The 13,810-nt window shown below is 35.2% G+C and overlaps 2 protein-coding genes across 6 annotated transcripts in view; both read right to left on the bottom strand.

Moving 5' to 3' along the window:
- The window catches only part of LOC101017419 (pancreatic alpha-amylase), a 30,051-nt gene extending 24,416 nt beyond the window's left edge, over positions 1 to 5,635 (bottom strand). Inside the window, exon 1 of the mRNA XM_031651359.1 lies at positions 5,557 to 5,635. The gene's annotated coding sequence lies outside the window, so the exon portion shown is untranslated. The remainder of the gene's footprint in view (positions 1 to 5,556) is intronic.
- Positions 5,427 to 13,810, bottom strand: part of RNPC3 (RNA binding region (RNP1, RRM) containing 3) — a 31,475-nt gene continuing 23,091 nt past the window's right edge. For 3 of the 5 annotated variants that reach the window (XM_017945269.2, XM_017945270.2, XM_031651350.1), the window contains 3 exons: positions 9,622 to 9,754; positions 8,911 to 8,978; positions 5,427 to 7,422 (listed from right to left, as the gene is read on the bottom strand). In XM_017945269.2, coding sequence (XP_017800758.1) covers positions 8,916 to 8,978; positions 9,622 to 9,754 — 196 coding nt within the window. In that variant the 3' untranslated portion in view covers positions 5,427 to 7,422; positions 8,911 to 8,915. The remainder of the gene's footprint in view (positions 7,423 to 8,910; positions 8,979 to 9,621; positions 9,755 to 13,810) is intronic. The other 2 variants (XR_651309.3, XM_009213924.3) reach the window with 2 other exon arrangements.

Below are 13,810 nucleotides of genomic sequence, written 5' to 3'. Positions count from 1 at the left end.
TTGCTAAAACAAAAAAATTGACAGTACAATAATCGGGAAATCCACCATTATGAGAGAGTTTTAACAAAATAACCATATTAAGAACAAGCAGATTTGAACAAGTTTTAATTAACCCGACCAAATGCACATATGGAGAACACATTATTTTTTTAATTGTCTCTATACAGTCAGAAGTTGGGTCTTTTAAAGGACTGAAATAAAACAGAATATTCTAATTGGACTAAGATCATATAGCATGCTCTTGTTAATATGAAAATTTATTTCCAAGTATTTTGTTGTTATAAGAAGTCTTATAATGAACATCTGTATACATGTTTACACACAAGTGAGTAATTCTGTAGGCTAAATGTATGTGAAACTTGAAGCATATTTTTATATTTTCATATTATGCAAAATTGTCCTTACAAAGGTATCAACTTTTACTCTCTAGCAGCAAATATTATAGTACGTTTTGCAACACTCCCACTAAAAATTATTATTATAGCTCTAATTTTTGCCTAATAGATTAAAAATGATTTGTTTTTCCCAATTACTAGCAAGGCTGAACATCATTTCACATTTTTTTTTGCCTATTGCGTTTTCTTTTGAAATTTGCTTCTTCCTTTTCCCATCTAGTTTTGCTTTATTATTTTTTTTCTTATTGAATGTTTGGAGTTCTTATGTTGTTATCATTTGTCATGTATTGCAAATATATTGTCCTAATAGATCACTGTTGTTTTTTGAAGTCTTTCTATTGCAAAATTAAGTAATCATGGATGCTGGTAAGAATTAGGACAGTGCCAAAGGTATGCCTGCATTATTATTTTTTGTCCAACTACAGTCATGCATTGCTTAATGACAGGAGTATGTTCTGAAGAGTAAGTCTTTAGGTAATTAAGCCACTGTGCAAATGTCATAGGTTGGACTTCCATAAACCTACATGGCATAGCCTATTCCTCCTAGGCTACAAACCTGTAAAGCATGTTATTGCACTGGATACTATAGGCAACTGTAACACAATGTACTGGTGTATCTAAATATATTTAAACAGGAAACTTCCAATAAAAATGTGGCATAATAAACTTAACTGGATCACCATCATATATACAGTGCATGACTGTATTCACCATGCAAAAGGTTTTAATTTTTAAAGTGATTATTTGTTTAACTACAGTGGTACCTCGTCCCTCCATATCCATGAGGAATTGGTTCCAGAACTCCCCATGGATACTTTTAACTGCTCGAATCCTTTATATAAAATGTAGTATTTGCATATAACTTTTACATCATCTCAGATTACTTATAATAACTAATGCAACGTAAATGCTATGTCAAATGTTGTTATAGTACGTTGTTTAGAAAATGACAAAAAAAAAAAAATCAATACATGTTCAGTATAGATGCAACCATCCTTTTTCTTGTCTTATCCTTAGATCTTGTTTAATAAGATTAAAGACCAAGTGGTAAGGAGGATGGGAAAAGAGACAGAGGAACAATGTATTAATTACAACTTTTTTTTTTTTTTTTTTTTTTTTTTTTTTTTTTTTGTTAGCTGAAGTCTCCCTATGTCACCCAAGCTGGAGTGCAGAGATGCAATCATGGTTCACTGCAGCCTCAAATTCCTGGGCTTAAGTGATCCTCCCTCCTCAGTCTCCCAAGTTGTTGGGATTACAAGCATGACCTATTATGCCCCGCAATGGTATTTTTGCTGTTGTTTACAAAGTTAAATGCCATTATTTTTTATATTGAAATATCTTTTAATACTTTTTTTTTGAAATATTATTGATTACTTAGAACCCAAAGTCTGGAAACCATTGAACAAATTTATTCCAATAGTCTCTTTCACTGTTAACATTCTCTGATCCTATGTTTATTCTTCTCTTGGCTTTCTACATCCTAATGGAAATATGAAAATCAAAGAGCTTAAGGAAATTTTGTGGCTGTATCAATCAGGACAGAAGAGGTTATTCTGCAGTAATAAAAGAAACTAAAATTTTTCAATGGCTTACAATAACCAAGTTTCTCATGTTCAACTAGGATCAACAAAGGCATTCTATTAGTCCTTTTGTAATGTCACAAAAACTTCATTTTGACACACGCTTTAGCAGTCGGGAAGTTCCCAAAGTAAAACATTATTTCTGCTCACATTTCACAGCCAAAGCAAATCACATGGACATTCCCAAATTCAACAGGATGGAAGTATTTCATTTGCAGGGAGGATCACTAATATTTGTGAAAAATAGTACACTGCATATATGAAATCAGAAATAAACAGGAAAAATAAAAGAATTTTCATTGGAGTGAACATTTGAAAAACAAGAAATGCGAGTTTAAATATATATATTTTAAAAGAAAAATACAATATATACAGAGCTTCTCACACTCAACTTCAGTCTCTTACACCTCCATCCTTTCCTTCGACAGCAAGACATTCAATTTCTTCTGAGTTTATATGATCATTTCTATGCATGTTTTTGTGACTTACTTCATCTAACATTTCCTTAAACAACATATAATAGTCTTTTAAGTAGTTATCTTTTTCTAAGCTTTGAAAAGTTTCATAAAATTGCTCACATCTTCTTAAACTTTTGGATATTCAAAGATCCTGGTATATAAATACCATATTAAGTCCTATTTTATAATTTACAAAAAATTAAAATAAATTTTCTTATGTAAAATATATATACATATACATATAAAAATATATAAATATATATACATATATACATATACATAAATATATGTACATAAATACATACATATACATATATATATATTTTTTAATCCTACTCTATCACCCAGGCTGGAGTACAGTGGCACAATTTCGGCTCACTGCAACCTCCCCCTCCGGGTTCAAATGATTCTCCTGCCTCAGCCTCCCGAGTAGCTGGGACCACAGACATGAGCCACCACATCCAGAAATTTTTTTTGTATTTTAAGCAGAGACAGGGTCCCACTGTGTTGGCCAGGCTGGTCTCAAACTCCTGACTTGACGTTGATCTGCCTGCGTGGGCCTCCCAAAGTGCTGGGATTACAGGCGTGAGCCACTGCGCCTGGCGTCCTTTTTCATTTCTAATTGATACTTTTTAAATGGATACAACCGCCTCAAGTCTTTATACATTAGTCATAGATGTTCTAGTCTTATTTAATTTCCTACCTTTTCCTTCATTGCTTAGACCTTGTACATGTTGGGTACAGGGTGTATCTTTCCTGATGTTTTTCAATGTTTTGTGTGTGTGTATGTGTGTTTTAAGATTTCCTATTAGCTTTTATGTGGACGCGCTATATACCATTTGTTTTCAGAAAATATAAGGCGGGATATTTAGCAGCTTAAGCACTAGGGGTGAGAACTTTCTATTCCTCTTGAAAACCATCAGTTCTACCCTTAAACTAAGTGTCTGACCCAGGGGGTTAGCTCACATATCTACTGAATAATCCTACTGAGGTCATTATTTTTTAGTATGCACTACTAAAGATAATTAAATGTAATAAAGTATCTTACAGTTGACACATTAAAGAACTTTCGACTACTCACAAAAGGAAGTGCTGTCTTCTCACAGGGTAGTAAAGATAAAATAATTACTACAAGCACTCAGCACAGTTCTTGTTGAGATTTCAAAATTCATTTACATAACCTTTCAGTCTACTAGGTTCTCAATTTCTTGAATTCATCTCCTTCCATCATCACCTTGCCTCTAAGCTACTCCTATCTTCACATCCTAAAACTTATAATCACTAAGTACTATACTCTAATATTTTCAATTTCAGTCACCCCATTCTTATTTAAATTTCCCAAATTTCTAGTTCCTACCTCAAGAACTCCAATGCATCTTCAGCCACACTGCAATCTACAATTGATCATACGATTTTCCACTGTCTCAACCTTATTTTCTCACTTCATTCCTTAACCCAGATTACTTTCCATATCCCTCTTTTATAGTCATTATCTTAAATGTAACAACATCTCATTACTTACCGTCTTACTCACCTAGGGAAATCTCAACTTTAAACTGAATTCTGTACTTATTCAGTGACAGCACCTATGCTGAACTCAACTGGAGAAAAACACAAAACCACGTTGACTGATACCACTTAAATAAACCACAGACTGCCTAAGAGTTTGTTTACTTTCCTGCATTCCTGGTTATCCATTTTACATCTCCTTTTTCTTCCTTAATCATTCATGACTTCCTCCCTCTTTATGACCTTGTTTCCTAGTTCACTGAGAAAATATAACAAAAATTTGACATGCTACTCCTATCTACTGAACAACAAACATCTAGAACTCTATAATCTGCCCTTTATCTTGTTACTAATGAGCTGTTTATGTGCCTACCTTTAAAACTAACCCTTCTATTTGTATACCAGATCTATGATTTCAGCAATATCCCTCTCTTTCCTGCATTATGTTTTTTTCCTCTCTACTGAATCAGTCCCATTAGCATACAAACCTGCTATATCATCGATCTTAAAATAAACAGTGTTTGGATATTACATTACTCTCCATTAACAACCCATTTCTCACATCCCTTTGAAAGTTAGACTCCTCAAGAGTTGTCTTCAATACTCACTATATTAAATTCCTCTCCAACATTCTCTTGAATACCTCCTCTTACTCCTGACATCCACCAAGTTTGTCAACATCAAGGTCCCAAATGTTGCTCTACCCAATGCTTAATTCTAAGAACTCATCTTTCCTAACTCATCAAGAGAGCTAATATATTTGATTACTCCTTCCTATTTGAGATACTTTCATTTAACTTCTAGTTATTCCTCCTTGTCTTCTTTAACAGTTCTTTAACTATTTGATATCTCACCATTTGGATGCTCCAGGGTTCACTTCTCCATCCTTCTAATTCCTGTCTCTAATGTTCTTACTCTCTCTACCTCACAATGCTGTAAAGGTAAGAAGCTATGATTCACAACAGCATTTTTACAGAAGAGCTGAGTCTTTTTGGGCAGTGCCTGTAAGGTACAGGTGTAATCACAGACTCAGGAAAGTATCTGCAAGAATAAATCAAATTAAAAAAAAATGTTTTCCTACGTATATACAGCTGAAACTAATTTCATTAAAGGAACAGAATAATTTTACATGGGAAACATTTTCACCTTTGAGTGATGTTCTGACAGATGAAAGATTTGGGGGTACAAAAATGGAAGACTGTATTACGGCAAGGATACAAATTTTCTAAACTGGGATAAATCGCCCGCTTCCGAAAAACCAAAAGCCCAATAAAACTCAAAGCCAGACAAATATAAAATAATTACAAAAACAAGACTGCAATTAAAAAAATGTGAAAGCACACTGGTATCCAGGTAATTACAAATACTGCCTTTTAATTTTTAAAGGCAGTATTTGTAATCATAAAAAAATTATAAATTTTATATATTTTTATAATATTCTGTTTTCCTAGATGTGTTAAGCCAGATAAAAAATACAAACACCATTTTATTGGAAAGAAAACAATTTATTATATTTGAGGAAAGACATTAAAATACATGTAATATATTTCCAATTCACTGATTTAAAGGCATATCAATTTAATTTTTAAATACACTTTCAAAGCTGTTACGCACAGTTCCATAGTCCAGGTGGTCAATTTCTTCCTCTCAAAGTTGGAAAGCACTTGAAGGACACGCCGGATTCAAAAGAAACCTAAAACATCACAAAAGCCCATTAAAAATAGTAAGTATAACACAGTTCATTACTTTAAAAATAACTGAAAGCTGAACCATTTATATTTAGAAAATTAGTGAATCATGTCAGTATAACAAAATTTATCTAAATAACAGCTTATAAAGAAACTGATTTATAACATTTACAAAATCATTTTAACTGTGCCTATAGAAAAATAATTACAATTTCAATATCTATAGGTTTTGTACTTTTAAGATGATAATAACCAAATTTTGAATTGTTTTCATAGAACTAATAATAGTAGCAGATTTTTCAACAAAGAAATAAGGAGGCTCCAACCCTTTATTTTCCTAGTTATTAATATAAGGTTGGATGGCTAGGTTGATACTAGGTACCTAACCATTTTACTCTAACAAAGCAGTGTCTAAAATGGTCAGTTCTTAGAATTACTAAGGAAACCTTTTCAAATAAGATTCTTATACTCCATTCCCAGAGATGCAGACGTATTGGTTCTAGGGTAGAGTATAGGAATTTTTATGTATGAAAACTCTTCCTTGGTGGTTCTCAACCTTGGTTGTACATTAAAATCTGTTTGAGAGGTTTATTCTAACATCTGTACTACACTCCCAATACCTTAAATCAAAATTCTGACCAAGGGAACCAGGCATCAATATATTTCTTAATTTCTTTCTTTTTTTTTTTTTTTTTTTTAGGAAGGAGAGGGTCTCACTCTGTCACCATGCTAGAATGCAGTGGTGTGATCATGGCTCACTGCAACCTCAACCTCTGGGGCTCAAGTGATCCTCCTGCCTCAGTCTCCCAAGTAGCTGAGACCAGAGGTGGAAGCCACCACACTCGGCTACTTTTTGTATCTTTTTGTAGGGACAGGGTCTCCCTACATTGCCCAGGCTGGTCTCAAACTCCTGGGCTCAAGTGATTCTCCCATTTTGGACTTGCAAAGTGCTGGGATTACAAGTATGAACCACTGCACCCTTTTAAAATTAGTATTTCATTCAAGTTCCAGATCACTGTAATGTGCAGCCAAGACTGGGAACCACTGTTCTTGGCGATTATGGTCATCAACCAGTCGGGAAACCACTATTCCTATATACCTGCCAAGACTGTTTTTCACTTAATGCACTACCCTTAGTCGGCATTATGTGTTCTCCCCTCTATTACACTTTTCTTCCCTTGTTTAGAAAAAGAAAGGGGAAAGAAGAAAGATACTTCTATTGCTATCTATGTCAAAAGAGACTCACTTAAGACTTTAAATGAGAGGTCTGCTACTCTTTAGAATTTACATAGTAATCCAGACATCTTAATTTTCAATATAAGTACTTTTTAAAAGAAAAACATGTCCTTTGCCCAATTAAATTTTAAACATATTATAAATACCTAAACCAGATACATTATACAACAGAAAGCATGTTATTGAATTAAGTTTAGGAAATATACAAATAGAAGAAACAAGACTGTATTCTGAGTTAAAGTAAATAAACACATTCTCTAAGTTGACCTGATTCACTAACTTTCCCTCAAAAAAATTATATAACCTAAAGGACAGCACAGAAAATTCAACAACAAATCTAAAAACACATAAAAGATTTTTCAATCTATACAAACAATTTTAGAAATATTTCATTTGAATAAAGTGTAAAAAAGTATTGCTTAACCTGGATCAACAGGTGGGGGAAGGACAAACATTTCTAAGAAAAAAATAAAAAAACACTGCCCCAAAAAGGATACGACAAGAAAGGATACACTTTGCATGACAGTATTACAGCAGTATTTACGCAGGAATGCTTCTAAAGAAGAACAGCAGAATGCAGTTTAATTTTTTTTTATTTTTCAGCACCAGATTTACAAATAAATGATTTTTAAAAATACAGACTGAAATCCATCTTTCCTCTAAAGTGTTTATAAGACTTGTGACTACCCAGTATAGACATACAACACAATTCAAATATTCAAGCCATCTCAGAGGGACTAAACATTAAACAAAATTTTCTCTTATTTATTCATATTTGTCAATTAAACACCAATTGTGATTGTGACTAATTTACTTTATGTTCTTTTAGTTTACAGAGGAAGAAAAATTTAAATAAAAAACAAAGGAATATATTTCCACTTATTTCTTGAACAATGTAGCAAACATTAACATTTAAAATGCTTAATTCTACCATACTTAATCATCAAATTAAGTATGCACTAAAATTACTTGTTTTAAAGACAAAAAAAAGATGTAAGTCCACAAACATATATTGTTGTGAAGTGTGTTAATAATTTTATATACTCAGCACTGTTGAAATTTTTTTTTTTTTTTTTTTAGTTGAGTCTTGCTCTGTCGCCAGGGTAGAGTGCAGTGGTGTGATCCCGGCTCACTGCAACCTCCGCCTCCCAGGTTCAAGAGATTCTCCTGCTTTAGCAGCCCACGTAGCTGAGACTACAGGTATGCACCACCACACCCAGCTAATTTTTGTATTTTTAGTAGAGACGCGGTTTCACCATGTTGGCCAGGATGGTCTTGATCTCTGGACCTTGTGATCTGCCCACCTCCATTTCCCAAATTGCTGAGATTACAAAGGTGAGCCACCACCCTCAGCCAGAATTATTTTTAGTAACAGTTTGACCTTTTTTTTTTTAACTTTTATTTTAACATTTATTCTAGGTTAATTTTAAGAGTTAGAAAATGTATCTGTAAGTGTTTATCCAAGGAGTTTTCAAGCTGTGGTCTCTGGATCAGATGCCTCATGATTACCTGAAAACTCATTAATTTTGTAAATTTTCAGGTGCCAACAAGGGTGACCAACTCGTCCTGGCTTGCCAGACACATTCCCCATTTCAGCACTAAATGTCCGGCTTTCTGGAAATCCCCTCATTAAAAGGAAAACTGGTATAACTAGCTTCCCTAGGTCCCCACATCAGACCTACCAAATCAAAAACTCTTTCAGGGAAGGAAAGAATGTACATATTTGTGTTTTATTAAGCTCTCCAAGTGATTATGATACATATTAGAGTTTAAGAACTATTGATTTACTATAGGCAGAAAAAGTTAAAAAAAGAGTAACTGGCACACTCCCCTTATAAGATTCATTCTCCAGACAACTTTTACATAAAAATGGGTTTTAATCTGTAGTTATAGTTTTGAAGTTTAATGGGACTTAACTGCACAGATAGATATTTCCTTAAAAAATACATAAGAGATACCCGAATTACTACTCTATCAAACTTTTATTCTTAATTGTATCTAAAGAATTAGTCTTGTCTTTTTATTACATTTTATTCGCACTTACCTTTATTAATTTTTAACTCTTTTTCCTTCCTTAGGATCTTGTTTTGGTCTAGCAGATCGAGCAAACTGCTAATAATTTAAAATTAAGGTTTCCTTCATGAATATGCAAGTAATCTTTTCTAAATAATTCTCAAAAACGTTCTAATGTATGGTGGGAGTATGGTTTTTTAATTTACCTTGAGTGTCTCCTGACTCCATGACTTGAGAGGAAATTAATAATTAACTTTTCCTTTGTAGTCATTATTTTTTATACCTGGGCCTTTGCTTCTTTACCTATCTTGCTGATTTCTAGTTTGCAAACTGCATTGATTACTAAAAGCAAGATGGTTAATCAATGATATACTTTGGTTATTAAAATTATCATGTAGAAATATAAATTACAATAAAATTATAAAATGAATTAGTTCTTTTATGACTCCAAATGTACTTCTGGATACTCTACTCTCTTCGCATAACTATGTGCTTTTGAGCTGCATAAGTGAAACACTTAAAACTTGGCTAAAATTGAACAACTTCATGCTGCTGAAGCTCCTTTACTAAAAATCTAAATAACACTGTCATTTGACTCAGTAAGGTGGGTTTAACTGTAACTGAATGAATATCTACTGCTAGAATGCAAATTGTGGAAATTTCTAAAGGATAACACGAAAATTAATTTCAGTTATACCCTTCTAAAACTTATAGTTTTGAAACAGATGGATTTAAAGGATACAACCACCATGGGTTTTCCAAAAAGCACATATCCATTAGCTTCCTTTAAGGCTTTTGCTGCTGCTTTTTCATTAGGAAGTCCAATGAAAGCTTGTCCTTTCATACGACCTTCTTTCATCAAACGTATATCAAACCTATAAGGAAGAAAAGAACTTTGATTCAAAGAATGTTAGTTTCAATGATGTGAATGAAAATGTGTTGAACAATTTAAAATGTTGCTATTTCAAATAAAAGTGACTAAAACATTTGATAGGCACGTCAATTATTCAGTTTTCTAAAAATGTATTTCATGTTCTTGCACTAAAACTGATTCTACAAGTAGGTAGTATTTGTTTAAGATGTATTTTTAACTATTCTCAACTATCATAAAAGTATGTGATTTAAAAATTATACTACTAGTAATAAGAAAAGCAAACTTCCCTTTTTTTTTTTTTTTTTTTTTGAGACGGAGTCTCGTTCTGTCACCTAGGTTGGAGTGCAGTGGTGCAATCTCGGCTCACTGCAAGCTCCGCCTCCTGGGTTCATGCCATTCTCCTGCCTCAGCCTCCAGAGCAGCTGGACTACAGGCACCCGCCACCACGTCTGGCTAATTTTTTGTATTTTTCGTAGAGACGGGGCTTCACTGTGTTAGCCAGGATGGTCTCTATCTCCTGACCTTGTGATCCACCTGCCTCGGCCTCCCAAAGTGCTGGGATGACAGGTGTGAACCATGGTGCCCAGCTGCAAACTTCTTAAATTATTATTTATCTCAATTTTTTAAGTTCCTTATAATCTGGCACTACCTGTTCAAGTGATTAAAAAGAAACAAAACAAAACAACACTATATAACGAAGAATGGAAAAATAAAAAGGATTAACAGCCAGTTATAAACAATTATAGAATTCATTACATGTTTTTTTTTAATTAATTAATTTATTTATTTTTTGAGATAGAGTCCTGCTCGGTTGCCCAGGCTGGAATGCAGTGGCGTAATCTTGGCTCACTGCAACCTCCACCTCTTGGGTTTAAGCGATTCTCCTTCCTCAGACCCCCGGGTAGCTGGGATTATAGGCGTCTGCCACCACACCTGGCTAATTTTTATATTTTTAGTAGAGATAGGGTTTCATTATGTAGACCAGGCAGGTCTTAACTCCTGACCTCAAGTGATCCCACACACTTTGGCCTCCCAATGTGCTGGGATTACAGGCATGAGCCACCACGCCCGGCCTAGAGTTCATTATATTATTATAAACAATTACAGAACTTCGAAGTAGAAAGGAACATCAATGATTATCTACTCAAAACCATAATTTTACAGGTGATGTCTAGAGACAGTGAGTGACTCTTCAAAGCAGACAGCTAAGATCTAAAGTCAGAAACACAAACCAAATTTTTAATTTCCTAATATAGTGATCTATTCCATAGTGTATTCATTTTTTTGAAATTTTTGAAAGAAAATCAGTCAAACGCTACTTAGAAAAACCAGATTGTAATTTACAACTGAAATATTACCTAATATTTAGTCTACGAGACTACCAAAATAATACAACATAAAAAAACTATCAAAAAATGCAGTAAATTATTTTTTTTCTTATAATCGTGACTCAAAGATGGCAACAGAGAAAAAGACCTAGCATTTTGCATGACCAGCAAAAGAAAAAATATTTTGGCATCCTGATAAGAGGTATTTGTTCCTAATGAATATAGAGAATTATAAAACATGGTTCCATTTGTGTATACCTATCTAAAAAAACACATAGGCCAGATAAGATTTTTAAAATATTGATGTCACTTGAAGATTAAAACAAAACTTAGTTACAGTCACTTATTTATTTTATCTGCACTCAAAAGCCTCTTACCTTATCCTTTCTACTTCTTCTTACTTTTAATTTATATGACAGGGAGTCTTTCATACTTTGGAATTAACAAATACAGTATTGTAAAGAATGAAATTCTAACTCCAAACATTAGCTGATATGGTTTGGCTCTGTGTCCCCAAATCTCATTTGAATTGTAACTCCTACATTCCCATGTGTAATGGGAGGAATGCTGTTACAGGTGACTAAATTATACGGGTGGGTCTTTCTTTTGTTCTCGTGATAGTAAATGAGCCTCGCAAGGTTTGATGGTTTTAAAATAAAAAGAGACTGGTGGCATTTTTCCCCTGACCTAGAGATTTATGGAATTTTGAACTTGAGGGTATCTGTTGGAAGAAATCTCTAAGCAGCGAAGCATTCAAGAGGTGACTTGGGTACTATTAAAGGCATTCAGTTTTAAAAGTAAACACCATAAAAGTTCAGAAATTTTGCAGTCTGACAATGCAACAGAAAACAAAAAGAGAAGAAATTCAAGCCAGCTGTAGAAATCTGCATAAGTAATGATGAGCCTGATGTTAATCCCCAAGAAAATGATGAAAATGTCTCCAGGGCATGTTAGAGGTCTCATGGGAGCCCCTCCCATCACCTGAGGCTTAGGAAGGAAAAGTGATTTCTAGGGCCAGGCCCAGGGTACCTGTGGTGTGTGCAGCCTAGGGACTTGGTGCTCTGCCCCCCAGACACTGCAGCTGTGGCTGAAAGGGGCCAACATAGAGCTTGGGTGGTAGCTTCAGAGGGTGCAAACCTCAAGCCTTGGCAGCTTCCACATGGTGATGAGCCTGGCAGTGCACAGATGTCAAGAATTGGGGTTTCGGAACCTCCACTTGGATTTCAGAGGCTATATGGAAATGCCTGGATGTCCAGGCAGAAGTTTGCTGCAGGGATGGGGCTCTCATGAGCTAAGGCAGTACAGAAGGAAAATGTGGGGTTGGGGTCCCCACACAGAGTTGCTACTAGGGAACCACCTAGTGGAGTTGTGGTAAGAGGGCCACCATCCTCCAGACCCCATAATGGTAGCTTGCACCATGCACCTGGAAAAGCTGCAGACACTCAATGCTAGCCCATGAAAGCAAATGGGAGGGAGGCTGTACTCTGCAAAGTCACAGGAGTGGAACTGCCATGAGAACCCAGCTCTTGCATCAGCATGACCCGAATATGAGACACGAAATCAAAGGAGATCCTTGGAGCTTTAAGATTTGATTGCCCCGCTGGATTCTGGACTTGCACAAGGGCTGTAGCCCCTCTGGTTTGGATGATTTCTCCAGGGCCCATAGCACCTGTTTTGGCCAATTTCTCCCATTTGGAATGGCTGTATTTACCCAATGCCTGTACCCTCATTGTATCTAGGAAGTAAGTAACTTGCTTTCAATTTTACAGGCTCCTAGGCAAAAGGGACTTGCCTTGTTTCTAATGAGACTTTGGACTGTGGGCTTTTGAATTAATGCTGAAATGAGCTGAGGCTTTGGGGGACTGTTGGGAAGGCAGGATTCATTTTCAAATGTGAGGACATGAGATTTGGGAGGGGTGGGGGCAGACTGATATGGTTTGACTCTGTGTCCCCACCCAAATCTCATCTTGAATTGTAACTCCCACAATTCCCATGTGTAGTGGGAGGAACTCTGTGGGAGGTGACTGAATTATAGGAGTGGGTCTTTCTTGCACTGTTCTCGTGGTAGTGAAGGAGTCTCAAGATCTGATGGTTTAAAAAAAAAAAATGGGAGTTTGTCTGCACAAGCTCTCTTTTTGCCTGCCACCAGCCACATAAAATGTGACTTGCTCCTCCTTGCCTTCTGCCATGATTGTGAGGCTTCCCTGGCTTCATGGAACTGAGAGTTTTCCATTAAACCTCTTTCCTTTGTAAATTGCCCGTTCTCAGGTATGTCTTTATCAGCAGTGTGAAAACAGACTAACACATTAGCTTTTATAACATTTATAAATCACAACCCTCTCTTTTGCTTTCACAAAACTGGAAGCCTTGCTCAATGAAGTTCTTTAAAAGATGACAATTTACTGTCAGAGTAAGAATCTAAAAAGTTTTGCCTCACTGCTATATATTCCTGGATGATTCATTGAAAGAATCGTTTTCAAAGCACAGAAACACAAATTCATGAGTCCTACCCATGAAACCTAGAAAATCAGACTCTCTGCAGGTGGACCTATAAAACTGTTTTTCCAGGCTCTCCAGGTGATTCTTGTGCAATGTTAAAGTCTGAGAACCATGTATTTAGAGAGAAGATTAAGGTCAGAATGTATCACAGGCCTGTTTCTGCAAAGAGTTTTATTAGAACACAGCCATGAATATTCATTCAGGTTTTATGGCTGCCTTCATAATACAAC

This window comes from Papio anubis, chromosome 1, assembly GCF_008728515.1.
Source record: "Papio anubis isolate 15944 chromosome 1, Panubis1.0, whole genome shotgun sequence".
In the NCBI taxonomy this organism is placed as follows: Eukaryota; Metazoa; Chordata; class Mammalia; order Primates; family Cercopithecidae; genus Papio; species Papio anubis.
Note: the sequence above shows the minus strand (reverse complement) of the source record. Positions and strands in the feature narration are given on the sequence as shown.